Genomic DNA, 16,032 nt, shown 5'->3' with positions numbered 1-16,032 from the left:
AAAACTGTAAGAGAGCTACAGTCATCTATTTATTTATAAATCAAAACTTGATTTTTCTTCTGTTACCTTTTCCCTAGAGGAATATAACATTTCCAAAACTGGTTGACTAGTCCCCCATAACCTTTGCACTTACCAATTTAGAGTTTTTACAGTGTAAAAAGGAAACAAAATTTATTTAGAGCAAAAAATTAGGGTATAAGTAAACTATATTTCCCTGTTTTAATGGGAATTTATCAGCGTAGGTAGTAAAAGGATAATTCTTTCACATAATCGTTTAACTTAAAATCCAACAGAAACATTTATTCAACATCATAATTTAAGTTGATGAAAATCAAAGGCAAATATGTATTAAAACAAAAGCAAACTTTTAAAACTTACGTATATGAAGATAGACTGCTATCATATGTAGACACTACACCATAATTTTCTTCATTATATCGAAACATATCATTGGGATCCCATCCATTAGACTAGAAGAAAATGAAGCTCATTTTTCAAAATGACAAAGTATTTGTCTTCTTTAATTCAGTTATAGTCGATATCTACATTAACAATATCTCATACTATTCAAGCAAAATCTAGCAAAATTAAAAAACAGGCAAAAATTTGCTTTAAAAATGTCTTAAGGAAAAACTTTCTTCTACACATCAGCCCCTACAAGTTGGTAAATAACTACAGTCGAACCTTGAACAATTCAGGGGGTGGGGTGTTAGGGTCACTGACTCCAGGAATAGTCGAAAATCTGTAGATTCAACCAACCTTGGGATAGTGCATTACTATAGTATTCACTATTGCAAAAAAATGCGTATAAAGTGGACCAGTGTGGTTCAAACCTGTGCTGTTCAAAGGTCAACTGTATACGAAACAATTATTTGAGATGTTATTAGTAAAAGTTCAGAACATTTTAGTTACTTCATAAAATAGCCTCAGGTCAGGGTTCTCTCCTTTCCCTTCTCCCTAACGGTGACCTTTCTACAAGGTATTTACCTGAAACCTCTTTGAGTTGACTGATCATCAGGTCTGACTGATAGAAAGGGGTTATCATTATCCATGTCAGAAGAGGGCACAGCATCATCTGAGCAATGTTGATGGCAATTTCAAGACTAAAACTTGCCTCTAAGGTCACCCATTAACCTTGGCTCCCTCTGTGCTACTCCAGATAAAACTATAATGTAATTCCACCACTAAATCAACTACTTCGGCCAAACACATGTGGGTAGGAAATCAGTTACCTATGGAAGCTTTAAAATATGCTCTTTTAGTATATACTCCATGTAAAAAATTTAAACAGTGCAGAAAGACATCCAGTGAAAAGTAAAATCTGACAATCCCAGTGTGCACAGATAACCACCATTAACAACTTCTTGGGCATAATTCCAGACATTCTCTGTGCATATGTAAGAATATGATTATTATCATCAGCTCTCTTTTTTGAAAATTCTCTGCAACTTGCTTTTTCTTTTAATAAGTTTTAGATATCTTCCCAGAATATCTTTCTTTCCAGTGGACATACAGTACTTCAACTGAACAGAGGTACAATAAATCTATTTAACCCATGCCCTATTGATGGACAGTTAGGATGTTTCCTATTTTTCACTATTAGAATAAAATGCTGTTAAAAACATCCTCATACATAATTATTTGAAAGTCTTATGGATAAATTCTCAGAGGTAGAATTGCTGGACCGAAGTGTATGTGTGGGGACTTCCCTAGTGGTCCAATGGGTAAGACTCCACGCTCCCAATGCAGAGGGCCCGGCTTCGATCCCTGGTTGGGGAACTAGATCCCACATGCATGCAACTAAGAGTCCGCATGCCACAACTAAGAAGCCCGCGTGCCGCAACTAAGACCCAGAGTAGATTAAATAAATAAAGTGTATGTGTGTTTTAAATTCTGATAAACATTGCCAGAACGCTCTCTAGAAAGCGTCTATCAATTTAACTGCTTCGCTATCAATTAGAAAAAAAAAAAAAAGAGTGCCTGCTTTTCCATATCCTCCACAGAGGTGATGTGCTGCACAAACCTGAGAACCTTCACATTCAGTTATATATGCTTCTTTAAAAAGTTTGAAAATTAATAATGATACGCTGACTATGTATTTCCAGTTTTGCAACTAGACAATGACTTAAACATCAAACGCAGATTTGTTGAATAAGACTTTTCTGTAATATTCAATGAAAGATTCTTCATCCCTTTGAAATTTTTTTTTTTAAAGATTTTTTCTGACGTGGACCACTTTTTTACAAGTCTTTAGTGAATCTGTTACAATATTGCTTCTGTTTTATGTTTTGGTTTTTTGGCCATGAGGCACGTGGGATCCTAGCTCCCCGACCAGGGATCAAACACGCACCCCCTACATTGGAAGGTGAAGTTCTAATCACTGGACCGCCAGGGAAGTCCCCCATCCCATTCAAATTTTACTATCTAAACACTCATTTTTGGCAAGAGACTTTGCTTGTATCTCCACAGTTTAGAAACAGAATTTACAGAATCCTAATGACAGAGTCATTATTAAGTATTTGATTTATAGATGATGTGTTGTGCGAAAAGTATAATATATGCCAAGAGGCTTCTGGAAATAGATTTTTGTAGAGAATGTTCCTAATTTTAAGACAAATAAGTTTACTTATTGCTTTAATTCTAATGTAATCTAACAATATATCTTAATAATGAGTGCCTCTCTGACAGACAAGAAGCCTAAAAGTCACACTTCGACCTCACCGCTAGGTAAAGTCATCAGACAAGACACCACTTTTCTTAGGCTGCCTTATTCTGCAGAGTACTCAAAGCAAAACATGCCAGCATTTCTAGTTTCCCATGGTTTCCAATTTAAATTTTTAAGTTGCTTATTAGGACTTACTTTAAAAACATACAAATAATTCATAAGCATCCCAAAGAAACATTTTTCTGTATATACTGCCTAGGGCAAAGTCTCTATTTACACAATAAAACTGCTACTTTAAATATATTCACAACAACATACTTAAATTAAAACCAAGTGATAGGATGTCATACCATATCACATGACCACATCACATGACTAATCGAAAAGATTTTGCTTACAACATCATTTTCCAAAGCCTCCAGTTCCTCACTGGTAGTGAGTTCACCTGCATCCCAGGGCTCCAGGTCCTTCTCTTTGTGTTCACCATTCACTTTAGCACTGATAGCAGAGTCAGTAAAAGCATCTGCAAAGGATGGTTTTGGTTGAAAGATCATACAACCAGACAATGGGCTATGTGAATACATACATGGATTTATCAACAGAGATGTATGCTAAATGATAATTATGAAAAGTGAATTTCTGATACAGAAAGAATAGCATTCATTAACAGTATGCTTTCAGATGTGTAATGCGTCTAATATTATAACCTTCAAAAAACTTAATTCAGTAAATGGCATCACAGATGATTATTGGTGAAGGTGTGTTTTACCCATATAATTTTAAGCCACATGAAATGTTATAATGTATTCACACAAGTCATAAATTGTATTAAAAATAATTGCTTTGTGTTTCAGAATTCATCCAGAAATTTTCTATCAATCCATCTAAAACAAGATCTCTTTTGTTTAACAGACCCAGTAATTAGATATGCCCTCAGAGCTCCTTCAGCCAAACGTATGTTGATCTTTTAACTTTCCAAATCCACGTCTACACGCAGGGGTCAGTATCCTAACATACTGTTGCCATTAAGTAACTAAAGCCATTCGAAGTGACCCACCCCCACACAGAACCCATATTTCCCTAGAGCCACTCCAATACAAAGCTCAGGCCCCACAGTGTTATCTGTCCCCAGAAGGTTCAGGTGGCAGGCCTACCTGGACTTCCTGTCAATACTTTCTCACCTAATGTATCCTCTCCTCCTCTGCTAATGTTACTGAGAAGCACTAGCTTGTGAGAGCAGAATGGTATTAGTATGCTCACCTGACAGGAACTATCTATATCATAGCTGCTGTCCAGAAAAGAAAATCTCTAGTTGGAAGTTAGGACCCAGCTAAATAAAGGTCTACTTGGGCAATGACAGTGTTAGGAAATGCTTTGGAGATACCAGCTTACATTTAGATGTCTGGACCTATAAGGTATCACCTAGCACAGGGCTGTGGAGTTAGTACTTCTGCTGATCTGGCTCTGCTAGAGAGTACTGGCTCCCAGTCACCATACCCTCACCCTTACTTCAAGCTGCCATCAAGGAGGAGGAGGAAGGGAAAAAATCAACACCTGTGTCTCCTTCAAAAGAGATAATTCCAGATGGATTTTTGATTTGGTACTCTTTCTATAACTGTCACTGGCTCCCCAATGGGCAAGGTGATGGTGAAATAAGAAACTTGAGCCAGCAAATTTAGGCATGGCACTATAATAAGCCTAGCTAGCTCTTACCTCCTCTCATCTCAAACTACAGGTGGATAAGTGGATGTGGGTGTGTATTCATGCACACTAGGGAATAAAAGCATAACTGCACCTATGGGCTTAGCTGCCAGCTCTATCAGGCAGCATGGCTCCCGTTGCTAGCAATTATGTAAGAGCCAAGAGCGTACCAAGGGGGATCCCCAAAGCAGCATGCCTCAGCTGGGAGTGGGATTAGCATTCACTGGAAGATGACTGCATTTTGGAAAAGCTAAGAGGTTCTCGCCACTGATGTTATCTTCATAATGCCATCTTCAGCTGTAAGCCACTGATGGTCCTAAAAACTTGGCTTTATATGACACCTGCCTGAGTCAAGCTCTACTCTACATCATCTTAAAGTTACAGAAATTCTTGGTAAAACTGATTTTGCCATATGTATTTTCAAGAATGTGAAATGCTCCAGGAAAAACATCAAATAATGACTTACATTAGGTGGCTGAAATTCCCTACTTTAATTCTCACAAAATTAGAACAGAAAACTAGACCACAGAAAAATTACAAACCAGTCATGTTATCTTCTACAACAGGGGTCCTCAACCCCAGGGCCATGAACCGGTACTGGAACCAGGCTGCACAGCAGGAGGTGAGTGGCAGGCAAGCAAGAGAAGCTTCATGTGCATTTACAGCCACTCCACATCACTCCCATTACCGCCCGAGCTCCGCCTCCTGTCAGATCAGCGGCAGCATTAGGTTCTCATAGGAGCACGAACCCTACTGTGAACTGCGCGTGCGAGGGATCTCGGTTGTATGCTCCTTATGAGAATCTAATGCTTGATGATCTGAGGTGGAGCTGAGGCAGTGAGATGATAGCACTGGGGAGCAGCTGCAAATACAGATTATCATTAGCAGAGAGGTTTGACTGCACTGAGACCATAAGTGCTTGCAGACTCATATCAATACCCTGTCAGTGAGTGGCAAGTGACAATTAAGCTGCATCCGGTGGCAGGCTTTATAGGGGCAAGTGAGATGATGTACTTCAATTGTACAGCTGTATCTGGTGGCAGGCTTTAAGTCAGAATCCGACACTTATTTTAGTCCGTGCGTGACCCGCCCATTATTTTAATTACCACTTCCGTCTGCGCCTCTTTCCCGCACTGTGCACTTGTCTCAGTCACAGTTTTGGTAAGCCCACAAGCTAACCCTAGCCAAAATGAGTGGAAAACAAACATCACTGGAGAGCTTCTTTGAAAAGGGGGAAAGACCCAATGACGAGACAGCAGAAGACTCTGAGACTGCCAACAAAAAGAAAGTTGCACTGAAAAGAAAATACCAAGAGTCCTACTTAAATTACGGGTTCATTGCAACAGGTGATTCACATTCTCCAAGCCCACTTGTATAATATGTGGTGACCAGCTATCCAACGAAGCCATGAAACCTTCACAACTGCTTTGCCACATGGAGACCAAGCGCCCTGCATTAAAAGACAAGCCTTTGGAGTTTTTCAAAAGAAAAAAAAACGTGAACACGAAGAACAGAAGCAATTACTGAAGGCCACCACTTCATCAAATGTGTCTGCACTGAGAGCATCATTCTTAGCGGCAAACCGCATTGCTAAAGCTAAGAAGCCCTTTACTACTGGTGAAGAGTTGATCCTGCCTGCTGCTAAGGACATTTGTCGTGAACTTTTAGGAGAGGCTGCAGTTCAAAAGGTGGCACATGTTCCTCTTTCGGCTAGCACTATAACTAGATGAATTGATGAAATAGTAGAGGATGTTGAGGCACAATTGTTAGAGAGGATTAATGAGTCGCCGTGGTACACAATCCAGGTTGACGAGTCTACCGATGTTGACAAGGCAACAACGCTTGTTTTTGTGCGATATAATTTTCAGGAGGATGTGCGTGATGATATGTTATGTGCACTTTTGTTGCCAACCAACACCACAGCTGCAGAACTATTCAAGTCTTTGAATGATTACACATCAGGAAAACTCCACTGGTCATTTTGTGTCGGTATATGCACGGACGGAGCGACTGCCATGACTGGACGGTTTTCTGGTTTCACTAGTCGGATCAAAGAGGTTTCTTCTGAATGTGAGTCTATACACTGTGTGTCATCCATAAAGAAATGCTGGCTAGCCAAAAAATGTCACCTGAACTTAATATTTTGCAGGATGTGATTAAAATGATCAACCACATTAAAGTACATGCCCTTAACTCACGTCTGTTCACGCAGCTCTGTGAGGAGATGGACGCAGAGCACACACGTCTTCTCTTATACGCAGAAGTGAGATGGCTTTCTAAAGGTAGATCACTGGCCAGAGTTTTTGAGTTATGAGAGCCGTTCCAGAGATTTCTTTTAGAAAAACAGTCACCACTGGCAGCACATTTCAGTGACACAGAATGGGTCGCAAAACTTGCTTACTTGTGTGGCATATTCAACCTGCTCAACAAACTCAATCTGTCACTTGAAGGGAGAATAACTGTGTTCAAGTCGGCAGATAAAGTGGCTGCATTCAAAGCTGAATTGGAATTACGGGGGCAACAAGTGAACACTGGGATTTCTGACATGTTTCAAACATTAGCAGAGATTTTGAAAGAAATGAGCCAGGGTCTTCTTTCTCCTAGCTGGTGTGCATGATCACCTATCTCAGCTTTCAAAAGAGTTTGAGCATTACTTCCCAAACACAAAAGACCCCCGAATTGGGAAGGAATGGATCCGCGACCCATTTGTGAATAAACGACGTGAATCAACTTTGTTCGTGCTAGAAGAGGATCAACTGCTTGAGATCGCAAATGACAGTGGCCTTAAAAGTATGTTTGAGACAACTTCAAATCTCCATACGTTCTGGATTATTAAAGTCAAGGTGCAATATCCTGAGATTGCCACAAAAGCACTGAAAAGCCTGCTTCCATTTCCAACATCCTATCTTTTGTGAAGTGGGGTTTTCTGCAGTGACAGCAACCAAAACGAGATCACAGAGTAGACTGGACATAAGCAACACACTTTGGGTGTCACTGTCTCCCATCACCCCCAGATGGGACCATCTAGTTGCAGGAAAACAAGCTCAGGGCTCCCAATGATTCTGCATTATGGTGAGTTGTATAATTATTTCATAATATATTACAGTGTAATAATAATAGAAATAACGTGCACAATAAATGTAATGCGTTCGAATCATCCCAAAACCATCCCCCACCCACCCCTGGAAAAATCGTCTTCCACGAAACTGGTCCCTGGTGCCAAAAAGGTTGGGGACCGCTGTTCTACAAGAAGTAGTGGGATTATTAATTCATATTTAAGATTCTGTTAATGTTTTAATCACATAAGTTTTTGAAAAGCATGTATTTAAATGAGTAAAGCATTTACTTAGATGGAAACCCAGCATTAAATATGTTTTTTATTCAAGAAATTAAAACCCAGAACAATAGAAGATTTTTTTTTAACAGATCACATAAATGGACTTTTATCATTGTAGGGTACGTGTGTTATGTCAAAGTATTTAGGAAAGACTAGGGACTGAGCCAAGCTGTCCTCAAATTGAAAAACTGAAATATACAATAAAAATAGCTTAAATATATTTCTATCAGTATTATTTTAAACAAAATCAAAAAGAATCCCAAACAGGGAGCCAATGTGAAAAAGCAAGCATTTAAAACTTCACTGAACCAAGCTATACTCTGCTAATTACAATTTAGGTGGTATTAAGAGGCCATTATTAAACAACCTAATTTTTTTAATGCTACATTTTCATCTTAAACCTTCTGTTTACAATACCAACCTTATAAAGGAATTAACTGTTCACAGGTTGTTACTTAGCATCACATTTTCCTTTCAGGGCAGAAAAGCGGGGGAGGGAAAACACAAAAGTATGTATCTGTTAGTAGGGAATGATATTCCTTAATTTAAAAATTTCCCCCAAAGAAAGTCCCTTTTTAAAGATGAGCAAATGACTGCTGGTGGGAATGTAAACTGATACAGCCACTATGGAGAACAGTATGGAGGTTCCTTAAAAAACTAAAAATAGAACTACCATGTGACCCAGCAATCCCACTACTGGGCATATACCCTGAGAAAACCATAATTCAAAAAGAGTCATGTACCACAATGTTCACTGCAGCTCTATTTACCACAGCCAGGACATGGAAGCAACCTAAGTGTCCATCGACAGATGAATGGATAAAGAAGATGTGGCACATATATACGATGGAATATTACTCAGCCATAAAAAGAAACGAAATTGAGTTATCTGTAGTGAGGTGGATGGACCTAGAGACTATCATACAGAGTGAAGTAAGTCAGAAAGAGAAAAACAAATACCATATGCTAACACATATATATGGAATCTAAAAAAGAAAAAAAAAAAAAGGTTCTGATGAACCTAAGGGCAGGACAGGAATAAAGACGCAGTCATAGAGAATGGACCTGAGGACACGGGGAGGGGGAAGGGTAAGCTGGGACAAAGTGAGAGAGTGGCATGGACATATATACACTACCAAATGTAAAACAGATAGCTAGTGGGAAGCACCTGCATAGCACAGGGAAATCAGCTTGGTGCTTTGTGTCCACCTAGAGGGGTGGGATAGGGAGGGTGGGAGGGAGACGCAAGAGGGAGGAGATATAGGGATATATGTATAGCTGATGCACTTTGTTATACAGCAGAAACTAACACACCATTGTAAAACAATTATACTCCAATAAAGATTTTTAAAAAAAGAGCTTCAGAAGAATCTACCATCATTAGTAAATGTAGTGCTTTGATTCAAGTCTGCTCACAAGAATAAATCAAAGTTAACTGTGAAAAACATGAGGCAGGTTTGAAAGCGATGAAACAATAATGCACATGTCATAAAAAATATGCAAAGTTGAAATAAAGTTGATATAAATACCCCCAAAAAAATAAATAAATAAAGATAAGCAAACGGTTTAGGGAAGGACGTGCATGAGATGTGCAGAAGTAGAGAATCAGCAAAATGAGGCTAAAGTGTCAAGATGGCAGGGAAAAGCCTGCTCCTAAATACTGTATTTCAGGTCAACATAGTATCATCAGTTAGAAGGAAGTGAGACCTGGATATTCCATTCTACACTATTACCAGTATCTACTACTGTAAATCCTCAATATGTTATTTTATTAACAGCCATGTTTGGATTTTTGAAAAATCATTGTTGGTATTAAATAGTAAAATGTTATTGCCAGGATTTCCGCAAAATTCAGAAAATCAACTGGCTATAATCTAATTGCAATTGTGTGAATTTGTGTGCAGATTTTCCAATGCCATAAAGTCAGAATATATTAATTTTCCATTATCCTCTATGATAAGAAGCAAAAGCATTATAAAAGCAAGAAGCAAGAATACAATGTGACTGGCAGAAAAACGTTACCTGTTTCTGAAGGAACTACAAGCACAGAAAGAAAAAAAAAACAATAAAATGATCAGATAATAAAATATAACGAAGATGTGCTTCATTCCCTGCTTTATGACATCCAATTTAGGGAAAGGGGGAGACAGAGGGAAAGGGCATAATATTGTCCCCTGCCTCTAAACCTTCCCTTCCTTCTGATTCAGGGCAGAAACCCAGTCGTTCTGAGTCAGTGCTGCCACCTGGTGGTAATCAGAAAGAAATGTCTCAACCAATGCGCAGCCTCTCTCAGGCATTCCTCAGCCCCACACCCAGGAAATAAATGTTCTCTGCTCAACTTTTCCTCTTCTATCAATATATCCTCAGTCAATTAGGACTCTGAAAAATCAAAGTTGTCTGAGATTTTTTTAAATGGCCAGAATAGTGGTGAAAAAAGTAATGTGCTAGTGACATGCTTTAAGTTAATAAAAATAAATTTAAAATTAAAACTACAAAATGACATAAAAGTGAATGAAATTAAAAAATCATTATCAGACTTGACATCAGAAGCCCTCAAATGTACTTTCAGAAAAGTCTTCACCAAAATCCTCAGCTACCCATTTCACCTCTCAATTAAACTTTTTCTCAAACACTGAAATTCCAGATAAATAAAAAAACTTATTTCAATGATACTGTTCTGTTTTGATCAATTATTAATACTGTGACATTTTTCAACAATTAAAAAAAATATTTTCTCGGGCTTCCCTGGTGGTGCAGTGGTTGGGAATCTGCCTGCCAATGCAGGGGACACGGGTTCAAGCCCTGGTCTGGGAAGATCCCACATGCCGCGGAGCAACTAGGCCGGTGAGCCACAACTACTGAGCCTGCGCGTCTGGAGCCCGTGCTCCGCAACAAGAGAGGTTGCGATAGTGAGAGGCCCGCGCTCCGCGATTAAGAGTGGCCCCTGCTTGCCGCAACTAGAGAAGCCGTCGTACAGAAACGAAGACCCAACACAGCCAAAATTAAATAAATAAATAATTTTTAAAAAAATAAAAAAATATTTTCTCATCATGTACCATGAGTTTTATATGGACCAATCTATATACAACAGAGCATCAGTTACAGTGGGTACCAACCTAGCAACTAAGAGGCCATTTTTAATTCAATTTTAGCATTGCTGAGTACTGATAATGTACGTGCTGGTCATTCAGTTTGGATGAGCTGGGGATTCATTTTTGACTGAGACACAATCCCCGTCTTTTCCTGCAGAAGCTCCCAGCTAAGGGAGAATAATTAACAGAGGTGGAGTAAATCTTTTAGAATCTAACGTGTAAAGTGCTAAAATATAATTTAGGGGGAAGTAAAAGGTGTTCTAATACAGACTAGAGTAGAGTTAAAAATAGTATTTTTCTGAATTGCACACAAGTCCATAGGATTCCCCCAAGGAAATGGAATTTGAGGCCAGAGGAGAGATTACCCTTTTTATTTTATACTTTTACGTTTTATGTAAGTTTTTACACTATGAATATATACTAAACCATGTATTTTATTATACAGATAATATTAAAGAACACAGTATTAAAGAATAGGATAAACAAATAAGATGGGAATAATGAACACAGTAAGGGCCCAGGGTGTGCGGAACGGAACAACAAAAGCAAAGGGACAAGTGGAGGTGTTGTCCTCAGGCAAGAGAGAGAAAAAAAAGAGAAAACTGCAGGGAAATGGGGCACAGGGAGCCTCTAGATTAAGGATTCTTAACCTTTTTCTTTGATCTATGGACCCCTTCAGCATTTGCAGGAAGCCTATGGATTTAAATGCAAAAAATGCACAGAAAATCAAAGGAGAGCTTCCCTGGTGGTGCAGTGGTGAAGAATCTGCCTGCCGATGTAGGGGACATGGGTTCGAGCCCTGGTCCGGGAAGATCCCACATGCCACGGAGCAACTAAGCCCGTGCACCACAACTATTGAGCCTGCGCTTTAGAGCCCATGAGCCACAACTACTGAGCCCCACGCACCACAATTACTGAAGCCCGAGCGCCCTAGAGCCCACATGCCGTAACCACTGAGCCCACGCGCTGCAACTACTGAAGCCCACACTCCTAGAGCCCACGCTCCACAATGAGAAGCCACTGTAATGAGAAGCCCGCTCACTGCAGCTAGAGAAAGCATGTGTGCAGCAATGAAGACCCAACGCAGCCAAAAATAAATAATAAAAAAATAAAAATTTTAAAATTAAAAAAAAAAACAAAACAAAAAAACCCAACCAAATCTAGGGACTTCCCTGGTGGTGCAGTGATTAAGATTCTGCAATCCCAAAGCAGGGGGCCCAGGTTCGATCCCTGGTCAGGGAACTAGATCCCACATGCATGCTGCAACTAAAAGTTTGCATGCCACAACTAAGAAGCCCGCCTGCCGCAACTAAGACCCAGCGCAACCAAATTAATTAATTAATTAATTAAAAAAATCCAAATCTATACAAATGATATGAAATTAACTGAATTCTATAGGCATGGAAGTCACAGATACTGCTAACCCTAGTGGTCTGTTGTCTGCATTAATAACGGAAAGAAACGCTCCATTTCAATCAAAGATTAATGAAAATAAAGATGTGATATTTTTTCCCACCCAAGTTCATCAATGCCCTGAATCTTATCCATGAACCATTTGGAAATCCATGGATCCAGGTTAAGAACACTGGCTATGTGTTCTAAAAAGCAGGAAGAAAGAGCATTCTGCTGTGGATAAAGGAAACGAGGTAAACAGAGTAAGGAACTGGAGGCGGTAGTCATTAATTAGGGTTGCAGAAACAGGTTAGAAAAGGGTCTGCTGAGCTCAAGCTCCAGCCAAGAGCTAGAAACCCTACATTCCTAACTAACAATCACCACAATGGTATTTTCCCCAGCCACACTCCTTTACTTAGCTGAAGGAGTAGACAGAGAGGAGTTTAAAAATGGAAGGCCAGGGAAGGGTCAGAGAGCCCTGTGAGAGGTAACAAGAAAAGGAGTAGAAGAGTAAAGGTCAAGGTGGCTATGGTCAGAGTAGACCTTGGAGGGCATTCTGGAAGAGAAGCAGTTACAAGTGATGACAAAGTCATGAAAGCAGGCTGCTAAAATAAGATGGAAATGAATGATATTGAAGTAACAGAGCTAAATTTCTGCAGGAATAGTGTTCTGTTCCAAATGATCAACTTGAAAATAAAATTTTGCAAAATCTACCATTTGCAAACTAACATTTGAAGATATAAGAAGGGTCTTAGCCACAAAACTATGGGAAACTTAAATACAGTCCAAATGTATATACCCCTCTGTTCTAAATACCAAGAAGTTATAATTATATTACAAAATGAATCAGACAATAGCTCTTGCCTATTAAAAAATGCAGACGTGGATAATGTTCATTTTGAACAACCACGACTATTTTCTAATCATAATTCTGGGCCTGTTAAGCAGAACTATTTAATATTTAAAATGTTGGAAGTGGTTTGTTTGATACACCATATGATGACAGTTACGTAACCACAAAATTCAGGTCTTTGAGGTTAGATCCACAAAAGTCAGTTTTTTCTTCAACTTTAAGCTTTAAAGGAGAAAATGAATCAGGAAGAACTAGTATAAAGTGTTGAAAAACAAAACATAGGTCATCCTGACTTCACACATGATAAGGTCAGGACAGAAAATTAGGATTCATCTCTGTAGCACATGTCCCCTACGAACAGGCAACAACAAAGCCTCCCCTGCTCATAATCTCTCCTTGTCCCAGCAGCTAGAATTCTTGACCAAACACCTGTCTTTAAAAGTCTCCTGGGGGAATTCCCTGGCAGTCCAGTGGTTAGGATGCTGCACTTCCACTGCCAAGGGCATTGGTTCAATCCCTGGTCAGGGAACTAAGATCCTGCAAGCCACAGGGCACAACCAAAAAAATTAAATTAAATTTAAAAAAAAAGGCTTTTGTGCAAATAAAATAAAAGCCAATAATGGCAAAACCATGACTTTCTAGTAGATGGAGATGTTACAATAAAGGAGAACACACTGGTGAGCAAATCCATGCAACACCTAACAACATTCCACAGAACAGGACAGACCAACACGACAAAATTAAGAACAATAGGCCAACCACCTGCACCCCGCATTTTACTCAAAATTTTCAATAATTTTAAAAATAATTTCTTATCTTACTAGAAAAGAATGTCATTTTTCCAAACAGAGAACTACCTAATCATATCTTTGCCTCTAGGGTACTTTAACAAGGAAAATGAGTTTTGTGACCCTTAAGTAGAAAGGGGTTTATTTCTACCCTGGTTAGCACTAAAATAAAATAAGCTAATCTCTAAGGTGTGATATCTTTTACTCACGTGATTTCAAACTGAACCGAAGTAAAGTTGATTTCATACTGTTCTTCACAAATGAATACATTGTGTCCTTTGACATAAATTCAAGTATGTATGCATTTCTAACATACACAGCAACTAAGGCAAATTAATTACTTTAAAAGACCTTCAAAATAGCCCACATGCATGTTCTAATACTTCACTCCCTTACCTGTGCTTCTGACTTTTCTCACTTGTACCAGAATCATTTGGGCCTTGTTTTCAAAGTTAGCACCTGGGATTTTGTTTTCTGTATTTCAAAAGGGTATTAAAATGCCTACTAGAAGCAACCTTTTGTCAGAAAAAATATACTCTGGATATGTCAAGTTGTAGGAAAGCTGCTTTTAGTCTGGCTAGGAGTAACTGCTTTCTTGAGTTTCCTGGAAATGAGTGGTAATTACCAGTTGTCTATGGCAATGTCTATGTAAGAAAGAAAAAAAAAGAAACACCAAAAACTACTAGTTTTTCCCTGGCTTGGGTGTAGTGTGTGTAAAGACCTATAAAACTTTAAAAATATCAATTGAAAGAATCAGTATACATTGAGTACCTACTACATATCTGTAAGGCATTATGCTAGATACCACAGGGTATACACATCCCTAGGTTCTATAAACATGACATCTGAACTCCAGAAAATTATAATGCATTGGGAGAGACAAAATACACTCACAAAAAGATATACACTGCTTTGTAAAGCTGAGTGTTCACTACGTGGGGTAAGACAACTGATTTTTCAACTGTGCTCCATGAAATCTGATTTCTTAAAGGTACCTGAGCAGACAGAGCAAAAGCTGAATAAATAAGGTTCTAGGATAATTCCCAATCCCCTCCCCCACCACTGCCTTATAAGTGGGATTCAGCATGAGATTTCCTTGGGGGTAGGGGGGAACAAACTATTCTGTGCTGAAAATAAAATGTAGTAAAGCTTAGAAGCCATTATTATAGGCAATCAAAACAGACCACAGTGAGCTGGGAAGGTCAGGGAAGACTAAAGAGGAAAGGAGATTTGAGCTTGGTCTTGAAAAAGTATCTAAAATTCTAGTTAGGAAGGAAGATATTCAGAGTGGAGAATAAATCCAGCAGTAAGATAACCAAGCTCAAAAATGGAGAGAAGAATATCTAGCATGCAGAAAACGCCACCTTAGGCCAAGAAGTGGATTAATACTGGGGAATAATGAGAGATGAGGTTGAAAAAGAGAAGTTCCACTGGGGAGGGCCCTGAATGCCAAGGTATGGCATCCCAACTTTATTCTGTAAGCCACAGTGGTCACTGTAGATTTTTTAACAAGGGATGAGATGTCTGACAACAAAACAATATAGCCTAGAGCAATAGTTATTTTGACTGTGATCATCACAGAAAGTTTCTGAGTCCTGAAACTCAAAGTAAATTTACCATTCAAGGAAGAAATGACAGAGCCTTAGCAAGAGAACTGAGATGGAGACTACTGGAACAGCTGAAGTAGGCAAGAGAGCTCAAGGATGTCAGCTTCCAAAGTGCAAATACAGGAGAGGAAAAGCAGCAATAATGAGCTCTAAGAAACACAGTATGCCACGTGAATAAATTCCTTCCTGAGCAACAAGCAGCTCCAAGGAAAAGTACAGTGTATCATGTTAAGAGTCTCTTATTTTCAGTCCAAACATCACTCCTTGTGTTAAAAATAAGTTAATTAAGAATTTAAAGAGAGACTCTATGGTTTTCTAGTTAGAATCAAACCAAACCACCCAAATCATTTTCTTTTGTTCTTTTCTGAGATCTGACCCAGGCACCCCTTTGACCAAAGTCTGGAAAGAATCAACTGATGTGGAAAAGCAAATACCTAAGTTCTGTTTTGTTAAAAATACAATTTGCAAATTAATTTGTGTTTCTGTTCCTCTGATGGAAACCAACAGAAAAGCCTAGAATATGACTAAACAACAGGACAGACATCTCAATCGGTGCACCATTCAGAAAGTGCAAAGGATATAGGGCTTCCACAATAA

The 16,032-nt window shown here is 38.9% G+C and overlaps 1 protein-coding gene across 17 annotated transcripts in view; it reads right to left on the bottom strand.

The window, feature by feature from the left end:
- ATXN2 (ataxin 2) overlaps positions 1–16,032 on the bottom strand; it is a 132,691-nt gene that overhangs the window by 61,397 nt on the left and 55,262 nt on the right. For all 17 annotated transcript variants that reach the window (XR_014251681.1, XR_014251682.1, XR_014251683.1 and 14 more), the window contains exons 6-7: positions 3,064–3,188; positions 379–470 (exon numbers count right to left, since the gene is read on the bottom strand). Coding sequence is in view for 9 of the 17 variants with exons in the window: in XM_082416756.1 (XP_082272882.1) it covers positions 379–470; positions 3,064–3,188 (217 nt within the window). In the remaining 8 variants the exon portion in view is untranslated. The remainder of the gene's footprint in view (positions 1–378; positions 471–3,063; positions 3,189–16,032) is intronic.

The sequence above is a fragment of the Balaenoptera physalus genome, assembly GCF_965194825.1.
Source record: "Balaenoptera physalus genome assembly, chromosome: 12".
In the NCBI taxonomy this organism is placed as follows: domain Eukaryota; kingdom Metazoa; phylum Chordata; class Mammalia; order Artiodactyla; family Balaenopteridae; genus Balaenoptera; species Balaenoptera physalus.
This window is presented reverse-complemented; position numbering and strand designations above follow the sequence as displayed.